At 33.8% G+C, this 14744-nt stretch overlaps 1 protein-coding gene across 2 annotated transcripts in view; it reads left to right on the plus strand.

Moving 5' to 3' along the window:
* NDUFS4 (NADH:ubiquinone oxidoreductase subunit S4) overlaps nt 1-14744 on the plus strand; it is a 130197-nt gene that overhangs the window by 91262 nt on the left and 24191 nt on the right. Inside the window, exons 3-4 of one of the 2 annotated variants that reach the window (XM_003276524.3) lie at nt 2178-2350; nt 14494-14567. In XM_003276524.3, coding sequence (XP_003276572.1) covers nt 2178-2350; nt 14494-14567 — 247 coding nt within the window. The remainder of the gene's footprint in view (nt 1-2177; nt 2351-14493; nt 14568-14744) is intronic. The other variant, XM_030815764.1, reaches the window with a different exon arrangement.

The following is a 14744-nucleotide window of genomic DNA, read 5'->3' on the forward strand; positions in this document are numbered from 1 at the left end:
TGCAGCTCAAATACTGTTTTGTAGTATAAATCAAGAAATACTATTTCAATTTTTTTTCAAAACTTCAAAAAATTTAAAATCTTAAGTTTTTTAATCAGTTTGGCGTATATGCATCACAGTATAGAAGTAAGTAAAGTAAAAGTGTTTCCTCTAATCTTCCTGAGGTAACCAGTGTTAAGAGTTTAATGTGTTTCCTTTCATATTGTTTTAAAAATAGACATAACTTACAGCTCCAGCTTTTATGAGCTCAGCTCAGAACAGAGGGGATGCTTTGGAATTTGGAAAAGATTCCCCACCCCATAATTCTGTAACATGCTTATAGTGTTTGTTTATACCCAGCTTAAGCTGTAGCTGAGGAAATGAGACAGATTAATCTAAAGATATATAATATTAAATAATAAACTACTATGGCAGATTGCAAGTATTACAGTGAATTCAAAGGAGGAATTAAACATTGAGGACTTCCCAGGAGTTGAGCCACTTTAAGCTCTTCAATAGAGACATATATGCTTCAGGAAGTCATTAAATGTAATAATACTTAAACTTTTTTTGAAGTTGAACCTGAATATTAGAAATTACCAATTAAAGTATTTCACACCTTTCAAAATTATGTGCCAACTTCACTCGTTTTTACTTTAGATGCAGAGAAACTTTAAAAAGTAAACGTAGGCACATATTAGAAGAGCATGTTTGTGTAAATATTTATTTGGATAATTTTGATAGTTTCTGTAAACAAGCTGTGACAAAGTAGCCACACCTAATTATTGATGCAGGTGGAAAGGTATTGTGTTAAATAGAGGATTGGTTGCCAACTAAAATAACTTTAAAGAATTGGTTTTTAATCTTGTGGATAGAGATAATAGTCAAGTCAGAAATGTGTTTCGTGTTTTTCCCACTAGTACGTACTAGCTAAGAATACTTAGCAGCTAAGTATTCTTGCCAATTATTTGATTCATAGCATTGATAGATTGAAACTATGAATAAACATTAGTTTTCATTAGGATGTATATTATAATGACATAAAAATTCGCAGACGTTTTCTAGTTTTCACAAGTTTGGTATAATCATTTTTATGTCAACTTGTTTTTACCAAGTTATCCAAAATTTACCTTAGTAAGTGAACCATGATTTTAAAATGCTTCATTACTAAGCATGTGGTTGACCCCGATGTGATTTACTTTGATCAAATAAAGTATTTTACCATTACTAAATGGAGATTTAACCCATTTATGTCTGAGGTTGCAATTTTTAGAATTTTTGCAATCAGACCTTGGCAATGGCCTTGAGCAGTAGGATATAAATAACTCCCACATGCTTAGCGTTCCAATAATGGAACACTAGGCATAAATAGGTTTTAAACTCTGAATTACTTTACTAATTTGTGTCCTGACTGCCACTATGTTTTGATAAATGTATCTACTCTGGGGCATCAAAATTCTGTGCATTTTCAAAATGAGCATTTGTTACTGGATAAAATTATAGAAAAATCGAGTTAAAGTTACCATTGTTTTCATCTCACATTTTGACAAAAATTATGCCACTTTTTGGGATTACTTTTGCAGAATGTGTTTGATTGTATCATTCTCTCTTTAGTAGGTTTCACCAAAGGGAGATACATCAAAATGCTAATTAAAGTTGTTAAATTTACAACTTTACAAAAAGGTTCAGGTTTCCCTCTCAAGGTAATGCCTTGTGGGTAAGCAATTTGACACAGAAACTATAAGTAACAGATTGTTTTCTATTTAAGATTTAAATAAACATGCAAATAAGGATTTACTTTTTATATCCCCTTTTCATACTTTATATTTTTTCTCCTCTGACTAGTTTGCACTTGCTCACAAAGTAAGAGTATTGTTGACTACAGGCTCTTCTGCAAGCAAACAGTCTCTTTAGAAAATACCAATGCTTTGTTGGACAAAAGGGCATAAATTTTTTTTACAATCCTTTTCCACTGTCTCCTACCACCTCCCCCTAAATAAACCATTTACAGGTATCTAAATAGCAATTTATGTTGTAAAGTATCAGAATGGTAGTGAAATAAGCCAGAAAGTTTATCTCAATTTATGAACAAATCTGAGTAGAGTTGCATGAATATAGGAAACAACAAAAGTACATTAGTGAGTATGTAGGCTGTTTGAAACTTTTTTTTTTTTTTTTTTTTGCTTGTTTTTCTGTAGGATATCACTACTTTAACTGGCGTTCCAGAAGAGCATATAAAAACTAGAAAAGTCAGGATCTTTGTTCCTGCTCGCAATAACATGCAGTCTGGAGTAAACAACACAAAGAAGTGGAAGATGGAGTTTGATACCAGGGAGCGATGGGAAAATCCTTTGATGGGTTGGGCATCAACGTGAGTAGTTTAATGTGAATATTGTCAGTTATCTTTTTCTATATAGATCTTCTAAATATGATTTGCAAACTCTTTTATGTACAATATACTTATGACAGTACTTTTTGATGCTGTTAGATATCACTGTGCTCAAAGATACACATTATATATTTAGATATTCAGGTAAGTGTGGCTTAGCACAATAAACTATGACATAGTCTTTTTCAGAGTACTACTTATTAGATAAAAATGACTGAATTTGAGAGCACTGTTATGGAACTCAAAGCTATGTATACAGTAGTCCCCCCTTATCTGCAGTTTTGCTTTCTACGGTTTCAGTTATCCGACAGACAGTACAATAAGATATTTTGAGATAGAGAGAGACTACACTTATATAACTTTTCTTACAGTATATAAGTGTTATAATTGTTCAATTTTATTACAACTTATTGTTAATTTCTTACTATGCCTAATTTATAAGTTAATCATCGGTCTGTGTGTTTAGGAAAATACAGGATTTGATACTGTTCGTGGTTTTAAGCATCCACTAGGGGTTTTGGAACTTGTCTCCTCTCAGATAAGGGGAAATACTGTTTTATCCAAGATACTGTAAGAATGGTGTTTATAATATAGTGACACTTTAACTTGTTTTAAAATGACAATAAACTTCTTTGTAATACATTTTTATATATATATATATATATATATATCTTTTTTCTTTGTAAGGGGGGTAGGAACTAGGCCAATTTAGAAATTAGCTAACTTGAGGGAAACTTATAAGTTCCTGAGATATTGTGATTAATAATAATAATTAATAAATTACTTTTTATGTTTATTTATTATTTTCTTTAGAGATGGGGTCTTGCCCCCATGCCCAGGCTGGAGTGCAGTAATGTGATCCTAGCTCACTGCAGCCCTGAACTCCAGGATGATCAAGCGGTCCTCCCACCTTAATCCCCCAAGTAGCTGGGGATATAGGTGCATGCCACAGCACCTGGCTAATTTTTTTTTTATCTTTTTGTAGAAATGGAGTCTCGCTTTGTTGCCCGGGCTGGTCTCGAACTCCTGGCTTCAAGCGATCCACCCACCTCAGCCTCGAAAAGTACTGGGATTACAGGTGTGAGCCACCATGCCTGGCCATTAAATTGCTTTTTAACAGTGTATTGGAATAAATTCTTGTGGTACTAATGAAGTCAGTGACCTAATTCTCCATAATGGAATAGGGCCCAAATGTTAAATAGGAGGGCTGATTCTAGTTAAATTTAAAAAGCTGTCATTAGAGAAAACATTAGGCAGATAAGCTAGAAAATTGTCATTCGTATTGAAACTCTTAGAACATTATATGTGTCCAGTCTCCAGTTGAAGGTAGTTATAAACTTAGAAAATGTAGACTCTCTTGTTTTAGAAAAGTATAATAGTCAACATCATTTCCTGTTGATTACTTGGGAGACTTTTTTTTAGAAAACATCTGTCATGTTGCAGTTTAAATAGAATTATATTTTATTAGGCAAATGATATATAGACACAATTTTTTAGTTGTTTTCTTATGTTGCAGTTTAGTTAATTTATTAAAATGAGAAAAAAGTCAAACAATACAAATTCAATTAGAACATCACAAAAATACAAATGTACTTCCACAAATCTACAAATTTGTTATAAGATTAGTTATAATTCAGGGTGTTATAAAATTAAGAGAACCAAAATGAAACACTTCGCTAAGAATATTCTGCTTTATCAAACCACCTAGGTAGAGTCTTGAGCACTCACTGGTAATAAAGCTGAGAAATAGATACTTATCCAACTTAGTCTTTGGAGTGAATCTGTATATGTGAGATGAGCTGCCATGTCATGGTTGTAAGGAAGGGATGGAATCAGCTCATGTCCCTCAAAGCCCATAATTTTCATGTCTCCTGTAGAAGTAGTACAAGACCTGGCCTGGAAATTGTTAGAAAGGGGAGCTACCAAATGGAAAACTGAATCTACCCAGTTTCTGGAAAACAACAGATGGAGGAACATTTGGCTTCCAAACTTTTTCATATGTAAGATAATTTTTCTAAATAAAATTAGGTGGGTTGTATATTCTCAGTACTTGTCAAGAAAACAGAAGTCTCCCATTAACTCTAACTTCAAAGAATAAATACCAGGTCAGATTTCCCAATGCACCTTAGTGTTTCAAGAGATTCCTGGTGGTGCCTGCATCTGTAAGAATGGTCATATATAGACAAAATCAGTGGTTCTCAACTGAGGGTGCTTTTGTATCCTTAAAACATTTGCCCAGTGTGTGGAGACATTCCTGGTTGTAATAAGTGGTGGCTTCTGCTGACATCTAGTTAATAATGGCAATGCTATGAGACACAGGACTGCCCTCCTTTGCAACCAAGAAAGAATTTTCTGGCCCCCCAAAAGTGGAAGATGCCGAGGATTAAAAGCCCCAGTATCAAGGAGAATACTTTGAGACCATTTTTTTTTCCTTACAACAACAGAATATCCCCACCAATGTGAGACGTTAGATCACATTTTTGTACAAGGGTGGTTGTGGTAGGTAGAATACTAAGATGCCCCAGGATATCTGCTTTTTTGTTACAACTCTAATCATCCTCTTCCATAAGGTATGGTTACATCTGTGACTTGTTCTAGACAATTGATTATGGCAAAGGTGAGGGGATGCTCTCTGGCAATTACCTTTCCTTATATCAGAAACAATAGGAATCTATATTTTCTTTCTATCTTTTGTTTGCTTTCATAATAAAGTGATTTAGAGTATCCCCCTGTTCATGGAAATTTTGCCCTTTAGTCCAAGGCCCTTCATACATAATTGAATATTGTTCTTTTTTAAATTTTAGATCCAGGGGGTACATGTGCAGGTTTGTTGCATGAATATATTGGGTGATGCTGGGGTTTGGGCTTCTAGTGAACTCATCACCCAAATAGTAAACACAGTGCCCAATAGGCAGTTTTTCAACTCTTGTGCCCTTCTCCCTTTCCCCTCTATTGGAGTTCCTAGTGTTTATTGTTTCCATCTTTATGTCCATGTGTACCCATCGTTCAGCTTTCACAAATGAGAACATGCAGTATTTGATTTTCTGTTTCTGCATTAATTCACTTAGGATGATGGCCTCCAGCTTCATCCATGTTGCCACAGAGGATATGATTTGATTCTTTTTTATTGCTGCGTACTATTCCATGATGTTTATGTACCACATTTTCTTTATGTACCACATTTCTTTATCCAGTCCATTGTTGATGGACACTTAGGTTGATTCCTTGACTTTGCTATTGTGAATGGTTTCTTTTTGATAAAGTGAGTTATTTTTCTTTGGGTAGATACCCAGTAGTGAGACTGCTAGGTCAAATGGTAGTTCTGTTTTTAGTTCTTTGAGAAGTCTCCATACTGTATTCCATAGGGGTTGAATTGCTTTACATTCCCACCATTAGTGTATAAGCATTTCCTTTTCTCTGCATCCTTGCCAACAATAGCCATTCTGACTGGTATGAAATGGTATTTCATGGTAGTTTTGATTTGCATTTCTGTGATGATTAGTGCTGTTGAGCATTTTTCATGTTTATTGGCCATTTGTATGTTTTCTTTTGAAGAGTAGGTGTTGTGTTATCCTTTTTATTTTATGTTTCATATAATATATGGAGTCATTTTGTAAACCACATGCTTCTAGAAGCTGAAGGAATTTATAAGGAAAAAATTTGTCCCTATCCAGTGATTGAAATGTTAATGATTACAGTTTTTCAATCACATGAGATTTTTACATGTTCATCTATTCCGCAGACTCACTGTAGTAATACATTCCCAGCAACATTCAGTAATAAATGATTATTTGAGTACTTATGCCTTGTATACTCTAAATTGTTTATGAGTAAAATACTTTATATAAGAATATACATTTGAGTGGTATACAGGAGAAAAAGTAGTATCTTCCTCACATCTATTGCAAGGTTTGTGGCTGAGACATCTATAACAAAAGATAGTTTAACAAGAGACTAGCATACAATTTCATTTTGTGTAAGTTTTATGTGATACAGGAGACTTCAGAAATGAAGACCCAAAGAAACAGGGAAATCTGTGTATTTTTGTGCTTAGTTTCGATGAAGAGTGGACAGTCATACAGAAAGATGGTTGGACAAAGTTCATGATCTAATGATTATAAACTAGGAAGAACTTAGCCAGACCTGTTTGTTCAGATTCTTGTCTGTGTCTCTCTGTCTTCAGAAATAAGTACATTCCATTCCTTCTGTTATAGGGTAGACAGTTCTGGAATGAGGGCCTTAGGACCGACTTCAGAAGGTCAGATAATTCTGTTATGTCCTACTTCGGGGAGAGTGTCAGAGAGACCTTCCTGCTTCTACTGTTTTCTCAAATGCCAAGCTGCCATATTTTGGGGATAGTGTGTCCTGAAAGCGCATTAGTGGATTGTTTAAATAAATACAGTTTTACTTTGCTGTGCTTGCACAAAGGTTCACACAATCATTATTATAGTATTGCTTAGTCTGGAAATAGCATAATTAAATGTTGAAATATGTAGTGATTTAATACTCTGATGCTTTAAGACAAAACTGTAACCTATCGTGCATAAATATAGAAATGCTGTTTTTATTACATATTGATTGTAAATGAGATATACTACATGTTTGGGAGGTAAAGTTCTTTTTCAAAATGTAGTTTTGCTGAAGTAAAAAGTTTTTTGAAGCAACAGACCTTGTCTGCAATTGGTTTATCTGAGACATTGTTTTGAATCTTGAATAATTTTAAAAAACATTAACTACTTCTTTTTGTTCTGGTGTTAACAACCAGTAGCATGAAAAAATATAAGAAAAAAATTATTACTTAAAATATTTACTTATTTGATTTGATTAGAACAGAATTGCTACTCTTTTTTTTAGCATTTTAATGACACAAAAATAGTATGTAATTTTACTGCTTGGACATATTGAATTCTGACTTCTCTTTGTGAAATATTTTAAAGCTTTTTATAAAATTGTTAGAATTGTAAGCTGAAGGTTTTTCATGATCATCTAATTAAATTTTATCACTTAACTAAGAAACCTGTGTCCCAGATAAATTAATGAGTTGACCATAGTTTGGGTTCTCAGCCTGCTTATATTTTATTTTACAATTATATACAAAATATTAATATGTAGAATATTAAAAATAAAAAATATTTAAAACCTGGCTAGATGAGTCCATATAGACTTGTATTTTTTTAAATCAGGAGAATTACTGTATTTGATGGAGCAAAGAGAATGTTAGTGTTTTAATGTGTTTTTTGCTGTGGGTCAAGGAATGATTTTAGGATGTGCTAAAAGGGAAATGACTATCCATCCTATACCTAGAATATATTTGTTTCCAAAGCCACAAGGTTTCCTAATTTAGGGGATCTTGGGCTTAACTTTATTCTTTTGTTGTTGTTGTTGTTTGTTTTTGAGATGGAGTCTCACTCTGTCGCCCAGGCTGGAGTGCAGTGGGTGAGCTCGGCTGACTGCAAGCTCCGCCTCCCGGGTCCACGCCATTCTCCTGCCTCAGCCTCCGGAGTAGCTGGGACTACAGGCACCTGCCACCACGCCCAGCTAATTTTGTTTGTATTTTTAGTAGAGACGGGGTTTCACCATGTTAGCCAGGATGGTCTCGATCTCCTGACCTCGTGATCCGCCTGCCTAGGCCTCCCAAAGTGCTGGGATTACAGGCGTGAGCCACCGCGCCAGGCCAACTTTATTCATTTCTTCCAACTGATAGATACTGTCTAGGTTTAGCATATTGATGGAATGGCTTGGAGGATTTAACAGACATCTAACCCTGCTGATGTAAGAGTATTACAGAGGGTTAGAAGTGTGCAGTTTAAGAAATATGACAAAAATAACACCTGCAGAGATTATTTTATATACCTTTGGGAGGGTTTTTTTTTTCTGTTTTTACTATCTTGCTATTAAATACAAAGGAAAGGACACATTTCATTGAGCAGCAGAGGCAGTGCTAATGGAAAAGGTAATTTTACAAAGTTACAGTAATTTTTTAATTTTACAGTAATTTTACAGTAATTTCACAGTAATTTTGTGACAGAAATTTGAAATCTTAAATGTTTTCCCATATGTTTTCCTCAGTGGGCATTGAGGGGAAGGATCCTCATTATGAAAATGGGCTTCATGACTATAAACATGGTTTTATTTTTTTAAAATATAGTGAATACATTTCATTGTTATCTGCTTATCTACAGTATTTTCTGAAAGGCCACTTTGGTTCACATGTAGGATTTAAGATAAATGTGTTTGATCTTTGTTTTTAGATTTCTAAATTCATATTTTAAAGTACTATATTTACATTTCTTTTCTCATCCAAAGTGGAGCTTTTCTTATGCTCTTTTAATTACCTGTGTCTTTAAATGTTAGAACTCAAAGGTAAAAGATTTATCTTTGTGTAAATATGAAAAATATCTTAAGGTGCAAAATCATCCTTTGGGTTTGACCCAAGTGTTTTTACTTTTTAAATCTCCTTGATCCTGTTGCAGGGAGAGAGCATGACTTATCCTTGTTTAATACTCTAGCAAGTTGCCAAAGATAACTATTAGTTATTAATCTCATTTTTTTTTTTACAATCTTTTATCTTTTAGGTTAGTAAATACTTTTCATTTATTTCTGTAAGCAGGACTTTAATTTTGATTAAACCTAAAAATGATTTATTTTTCCTCAGCTGTATTAATGTACATTGGTCATTGAAACTCAGTGATCATTGGACTGAGTACTTTTTGTGTTAATCACATTCTGAAAATGTGACTTCTGTGTTAAATTTTAAAAATACGTTTTCATTAGAAAATTATGAATCTGTCATTCAGCTTCTGGAAACAAGGATTTGTTCCACGTCATTGTGGACATAGAAGGTCAAATAGTTTAAGCAGAGATGTGCACTAACGTAGATGTTGCGAATTCTCTCATCACTTGATCCTCAAGCCTTAAGTCATCAAAGTGGACATCTTTCTTAGGTTGGCAGATAGTTCTTTTGATTATGAGTAAGTAGTAAACGGAAGTATTGCCTGTATCATCTTTCTCCCTTTACCCTGTTCTAACACATTGCCAAAGCACTTCTAAAATTTGCTTTAATCAGGTGGTTCAGTTTTTTTTATTAAATTTAAATAAGGATTCTATCTACTTTTCATCTTGTTACTGACTTTTGAACAAGTAAATGACTGTGCTTGCATTGTAGATTTAAACTATAGTTATATGTTTCCATATATAACATATAAGCCAGGAATGTTACCTCTGCCTCCCCTGCTTACTACCCTCTCACCAGTATACCCGCCCTCCCTCCATAGAAGCCCCCACAACAATTTGGTATATATCCTTCCAGACTTTTTTCAGTGTATGCATATGCATATATTTAAGTTTATATGTCCTTTGGTGAAATGTCATGATTTTCTTAGTATAAGTTTTTCACATTTCTTATTAAAATTATGCCTAGATATTTTAGTTTTATCACTATTTCAGATGAAGTTTCTTCATTATATTTTCTAGTTAAGTATTGTTAATATTTAAAGTTGATTTTGCATATAAGCCACATTATATACTGTCTCTTTAGTTCTCATGGTTTTTCAAGGGATTCACTTTGATTTTCTAATTATATAATCTAACAATAGTGGCAGTTCGTTTTCTCCTTATAGCCAATTTCTCTTTCTTGCCTCGTTGCATTGGCTAGAATTTGCAAAGTTGAATATCATTCATGATATTCAACGTCCTTATTGCCTTTTTCTTCTTTAGCAGAAATGTTTCTGATATAATAAAATGGACAAAGTTCTTTTCTAATCTTGATCTACCAATAATTTAAAAAAATCAGGAATGGGTATTGAGTATTAATGTTTTCATAACATCTATTGAAGGGCATTTTCTGTAGTGAATTTCAGTTACCTATTTTCTGATCCAATTATATGTTTTATAATTGGATATGTATTTACTATTTTTAAGTAATATGTATTTGTTAATATGTATTTAACATTTTTGCATTCACCCAATCAGTGGAATTGGCCTGATGCAGGGTGGAGGGAGTGTAATTAGCAGAATGTAATTTTTTTTTGCCCAGCTATTTGGCATTTCTTACCTCAGAAATATTTTAAAATAACAAAAGTGTTTATTAAAATATTGGTTTTAATATTACATATTTTTTCTCTATGGTCTTCATTATGTATGTATCCTATTTGCAGAAAGATGACCACCTGATATTTCTGAATGGTGCTAATCAAACTAACAGCATTTAGAGCCACTTATAACTGCTGTTGATACTTAAACTAAAAAATAAACAAATAAGCTAAGCTTCCCAAGAAGAAACTCATTCACTTGCTGTTCTGTGCCATTCAGAGGGCATCTAATTAAAATTCTCAGTGCCAAAATGTTTCACCAATATCTTTTATGCATGAATAGTTCTCTTAGGTAAATCAAGAGTCAGTTATAATGCTAATTTTTACATTGTATTGATACTTAGATCTGTTTTGAATAATATTAAATAGGCTTTGCTCATAAGCAGAAAATGATCATTGAAATTCACAAATGGTAAGTATCTTCACAAAGTCTGTTTTATGGTGTAGAACAAAAAGCAATCTGCCAACCAATGTTGGACATTATAATTATGAAACAATTTTTGATAGTTTATTGGTTTACTGATGTTCATTAGTGTCTAGTAAAGTATATGAAAATGATGTTGGAGGAAAAATATCTAAAATCAACCTTGGAAATGTGAACAATGTATTATTTTTCCAGGCTTAATATTGCTTTTTAAACTTTATTTAAATATACATTAAGTATACAGATCAGAAGCATACAGCTTCATGAATTTTTACAACCTGAACACACATGCATGTGAGTAGTACCCAGATTGAGAAACAGCATTTCCAGTACCTCAGAAGTTCCCATTTCATCCCATGTTTTTTCGGATTTCAGCCTTCCAGAGGTAACCACCATTCTGACTTCTAACAACATAGATTAGTTTTGCCAATTTTTTTTTTTACTTAAAGAGAATCATCCTTTATGTGCTCTTTTGTGACTGGCTTTTTTGCTTAACTTTGTGAAATTCATCCATTCCACGCTATTTATTGATGGTTATTTGTGTAAATTTCTGTTTGGGTTATTATGTATAATACAGTACTAAAATGAAGAATCTCGTATATATCTTTTAGTGGATATGTGGTTTTCTAATATGCTAATTAGTCCCTGAAATATTAGTCACTAGTTAATATTCAAACAATTTATATTAAGAGATAACAATAATCTATTAATTATCTGATCCCTTATGTTTCTCAAGTTAATGACAGTAGTAACTTGATAAGTTTTGTTCCAGCAGACTGTTAAATTACTGATAGATCACCTTGAACTTGTGGAGGATTATGCATTATTGGAGTGGATCTGTTTCCGTTTTACCCTAAGTCTTGGAACCTAGTGTTAAAAAATAAAAAGGCACGGCCTTTCTGAAGTTTTGATGGGAAGCACAAGGTGTTTACCCACATTCTGCCTTCAGACTCAGTCTCCCCTGTAACAGGCAGCTGCTGAAATCTTTGCTCAATTCTTTCAGCCTTCCCAGCTATCATTTTGAAGCCTTGCTCAATCATGTACAGTTCAAAAGCTCCCTGCTCTGTGGATTACTCTTTTCCAGCTGCTCTGGCAATCCTGGACTCCATCTCCAGGCTCCTTGCACTGAGATTACGACTTTCTGCTTGAGTTCTCGATGCTCCTAGCTTGTCTAGACTAGAGAATACCTTATGGGAAACACCGTATAAAGTTGGATCTAAATCCAACTTTAGATTGGTTCCTTTTTTTTAAAGATTGAATTCTCTATGAGTTTTTTTTTTTTTTTTCTATTAGTCACTCTCTGGTCTTTGAAAATTATTTTTCTGTTTTGTCTAGAGTTTATAGTTAGGCAGATAAATCTGATATAATATTCTGCCATTACCCAAATTGGAACTTCAGTAATTGAGAAATGAGCAAATAAAGTCTAAAAATAAAAGCACAAATTATATTTAGTGGAGGTTGAAAGAGAGATTGTATACAGTTGGAGGAGGGTAGGATATGAAAGACTTCATGGAATAGGTTGGTATTCAAAGTGAATCATGAGGGATTATTTGGATGGACTTCCATGTGCAGATAGTAGGAGAGTATTCCAAGAGGAAGGAACAAATTGAACTGATGGGAAAGTACAGCCTGCATTTATAAAAACAATTAGCAACCTGATTTGACTAGTTGGTTACTTCTCAGGGGAGTAATTAAAAAGAAGGCTAGAAAATAGTTCTGTCCATATTATAGAAGTGCTTAAATGCCAAGGTAGAAGACTGAAGTTAATGTGATAAACAGTGAAAACTGTTTGAAATTTTTGAACTGGGCAGAGAGTGAGTTTGGGAAGTCTTTAGGAAGACTAATCTTGGTGAAGGGTGCATTGGAGTCAAGGAGGCAGAAAGTTTAGTTAGGATGGGGTTATGGGAAGAATGAAAAAGAGCTTAAACTGGTGGTGACAGCATACCTAGCAAAGAACTACAAAATACAGGAAATGAAGGAGAATGAGAAGGGTAGAAACTGAATGGCTGGAAGAATAGTGGCTTCTTCCAGTGGATGAATGTTATTACTATTGGATACAATGGATATAAGTTGTTCCTATTTGATTTCTATATGTATGTATTCATAAATAAAGTGAGGATAATAATAAAGGCTATACCATCTTTGCAGGAAACAGAGCTCTGGTCTCCTGGCTCCTGTCTTGTTTCTTATTCTCAACTAAGCCAATGTGCCTGTCAACACTTATCAGATTACTGCATCATATTTATGTTGATACTTCTGTTCTCAGTATATATACTTTAACTATCAACTGGAAAATCGTGTGTGCTTTGAAAAGGAGGAACCAATATAAAATTATGATGTTATTAGTACTAATATAGCCAGCCATATGAAGCTCTTCTGCTTACAAAGGGTAGGGGTAGGTTATGATAAGAATATATATAATTATAGGAATCTCAGAGTAGCAACCATGGTCTGTGACCAGAACATTGGCAGCAGTAGTTAGTGGGTCTTCCCGTCAATGAGAGGTACTCCCCATTGATTCTCCTCTTTCTATATCTCATGTCTTTCCCTATCCAAATTACCTTTTGAATCCTCCTTTCTATATTTTTTACTTCCACATTTCTAAGCAGTGTTTCATAGAATGCTATATTCACCTCTGAGAGATTCACAATAAACATTTGTAGCAAACAGTGTTCCACCTTGTTATAAGAATAAAAGTGGGGTGAGCACAGTGGCTCACGCCCGTAATCCTAGCACTTTGGGAGGCTGAGGCAGGTAGATCACTTGAGGTCAGGAGTTCGAGACCAGCCTGGCCAACATAGTGAAAACCCATCTCTACTAAAAATACACAAATTAGCCAGGTGTGGTGGTACATACCTCTAATCCCAGCTACTTGGGAGGCTGAGGCACGAGAATTGCTTGAACCTGGGAGGCAGAGGTTGCAGCGAGCCCAGATCATGCCACTGTACTCCAGCCTGGGCAACAGAGTGAGAGTCCATCTCAAAAAAAAATAAATAAATAAAAGTGACATTTCTTGAAGTTGGATTTCCTAAAGAGCCTATGTAGATTTGTAAACATTAACACTATCCTGCATTGAGGAATTCAATTGGATGTCAGATCTTAGAGCTTTATTTTTTTATGCTTTAAAAGAATATTGTTAATGATGGAAGGTTTGTCAAGAGTGGGCAATCTTTAAAAAGGAGACTCAGAAGAAGTTAATTTAAGAAAAACAAGAATGTGTATTGTTGCATTTCCTTGGGTAATGATAGGACTAGTAATTTTACACATCAGTAATCTTGATAGTAAATTTACTTTCCATTTAAGAATCCTCCTGAGTTTTTAAATTCATCTCAAATTGTTTTTTTAGAGTTGAATAAAATTGTTAAAGACTAACAATGCCTTTGCAATTATGAATTTTATTATTTGACAGTACATATTAGAAAATCTTCCAAATTTAACACAGAAAAAGGTATTCCAACTAACAGTTTTAAAGCGATTATTACAAATAAAATATTCCATCAATAACGTACTTATTTGATTTCATAGTAGCTGTTTATTTTATTTTAAATATTGATTTTGTTTCTCAGCCAAAGCTTAATGTTAAATCTTGGAAAAAAAATTGTTTCTTACAGGGCTGATCCCTTATCCAACATGGTTCTAACCTTCCGTACTAAAGAAGATGCAGTTTCCTTTGCAGAAAAAAATGGTATGTTTGGTCTGTTTTTGACAAAGTCAAGATAATGATTTTATGTTCTTAACCTTAATTAAAACCAATTAGGTATACAGAATTTGAGTTGGAATCCAGTGGTTTCATTGTATCTAATCCAGTGGTTTCAGACTTTAACTACATCAGAACACCCACCTCCAAAAAAAAAAAAAAAAA

This window comes from Nomascus leucogenys, chromosome 7b (genome assembly GCF_006542625.1).
Source record: "Nomascus leucogenys isolate Asia chromosome 7b, Asia_NLE_v1, whole genome shotgun sequence".
Lineage (NCBI taxonomy): Eukaryota > Metazoa > Chordata > Mammalia > Primates > Hylobatidae > Nomascus > Nomascus leucogenys.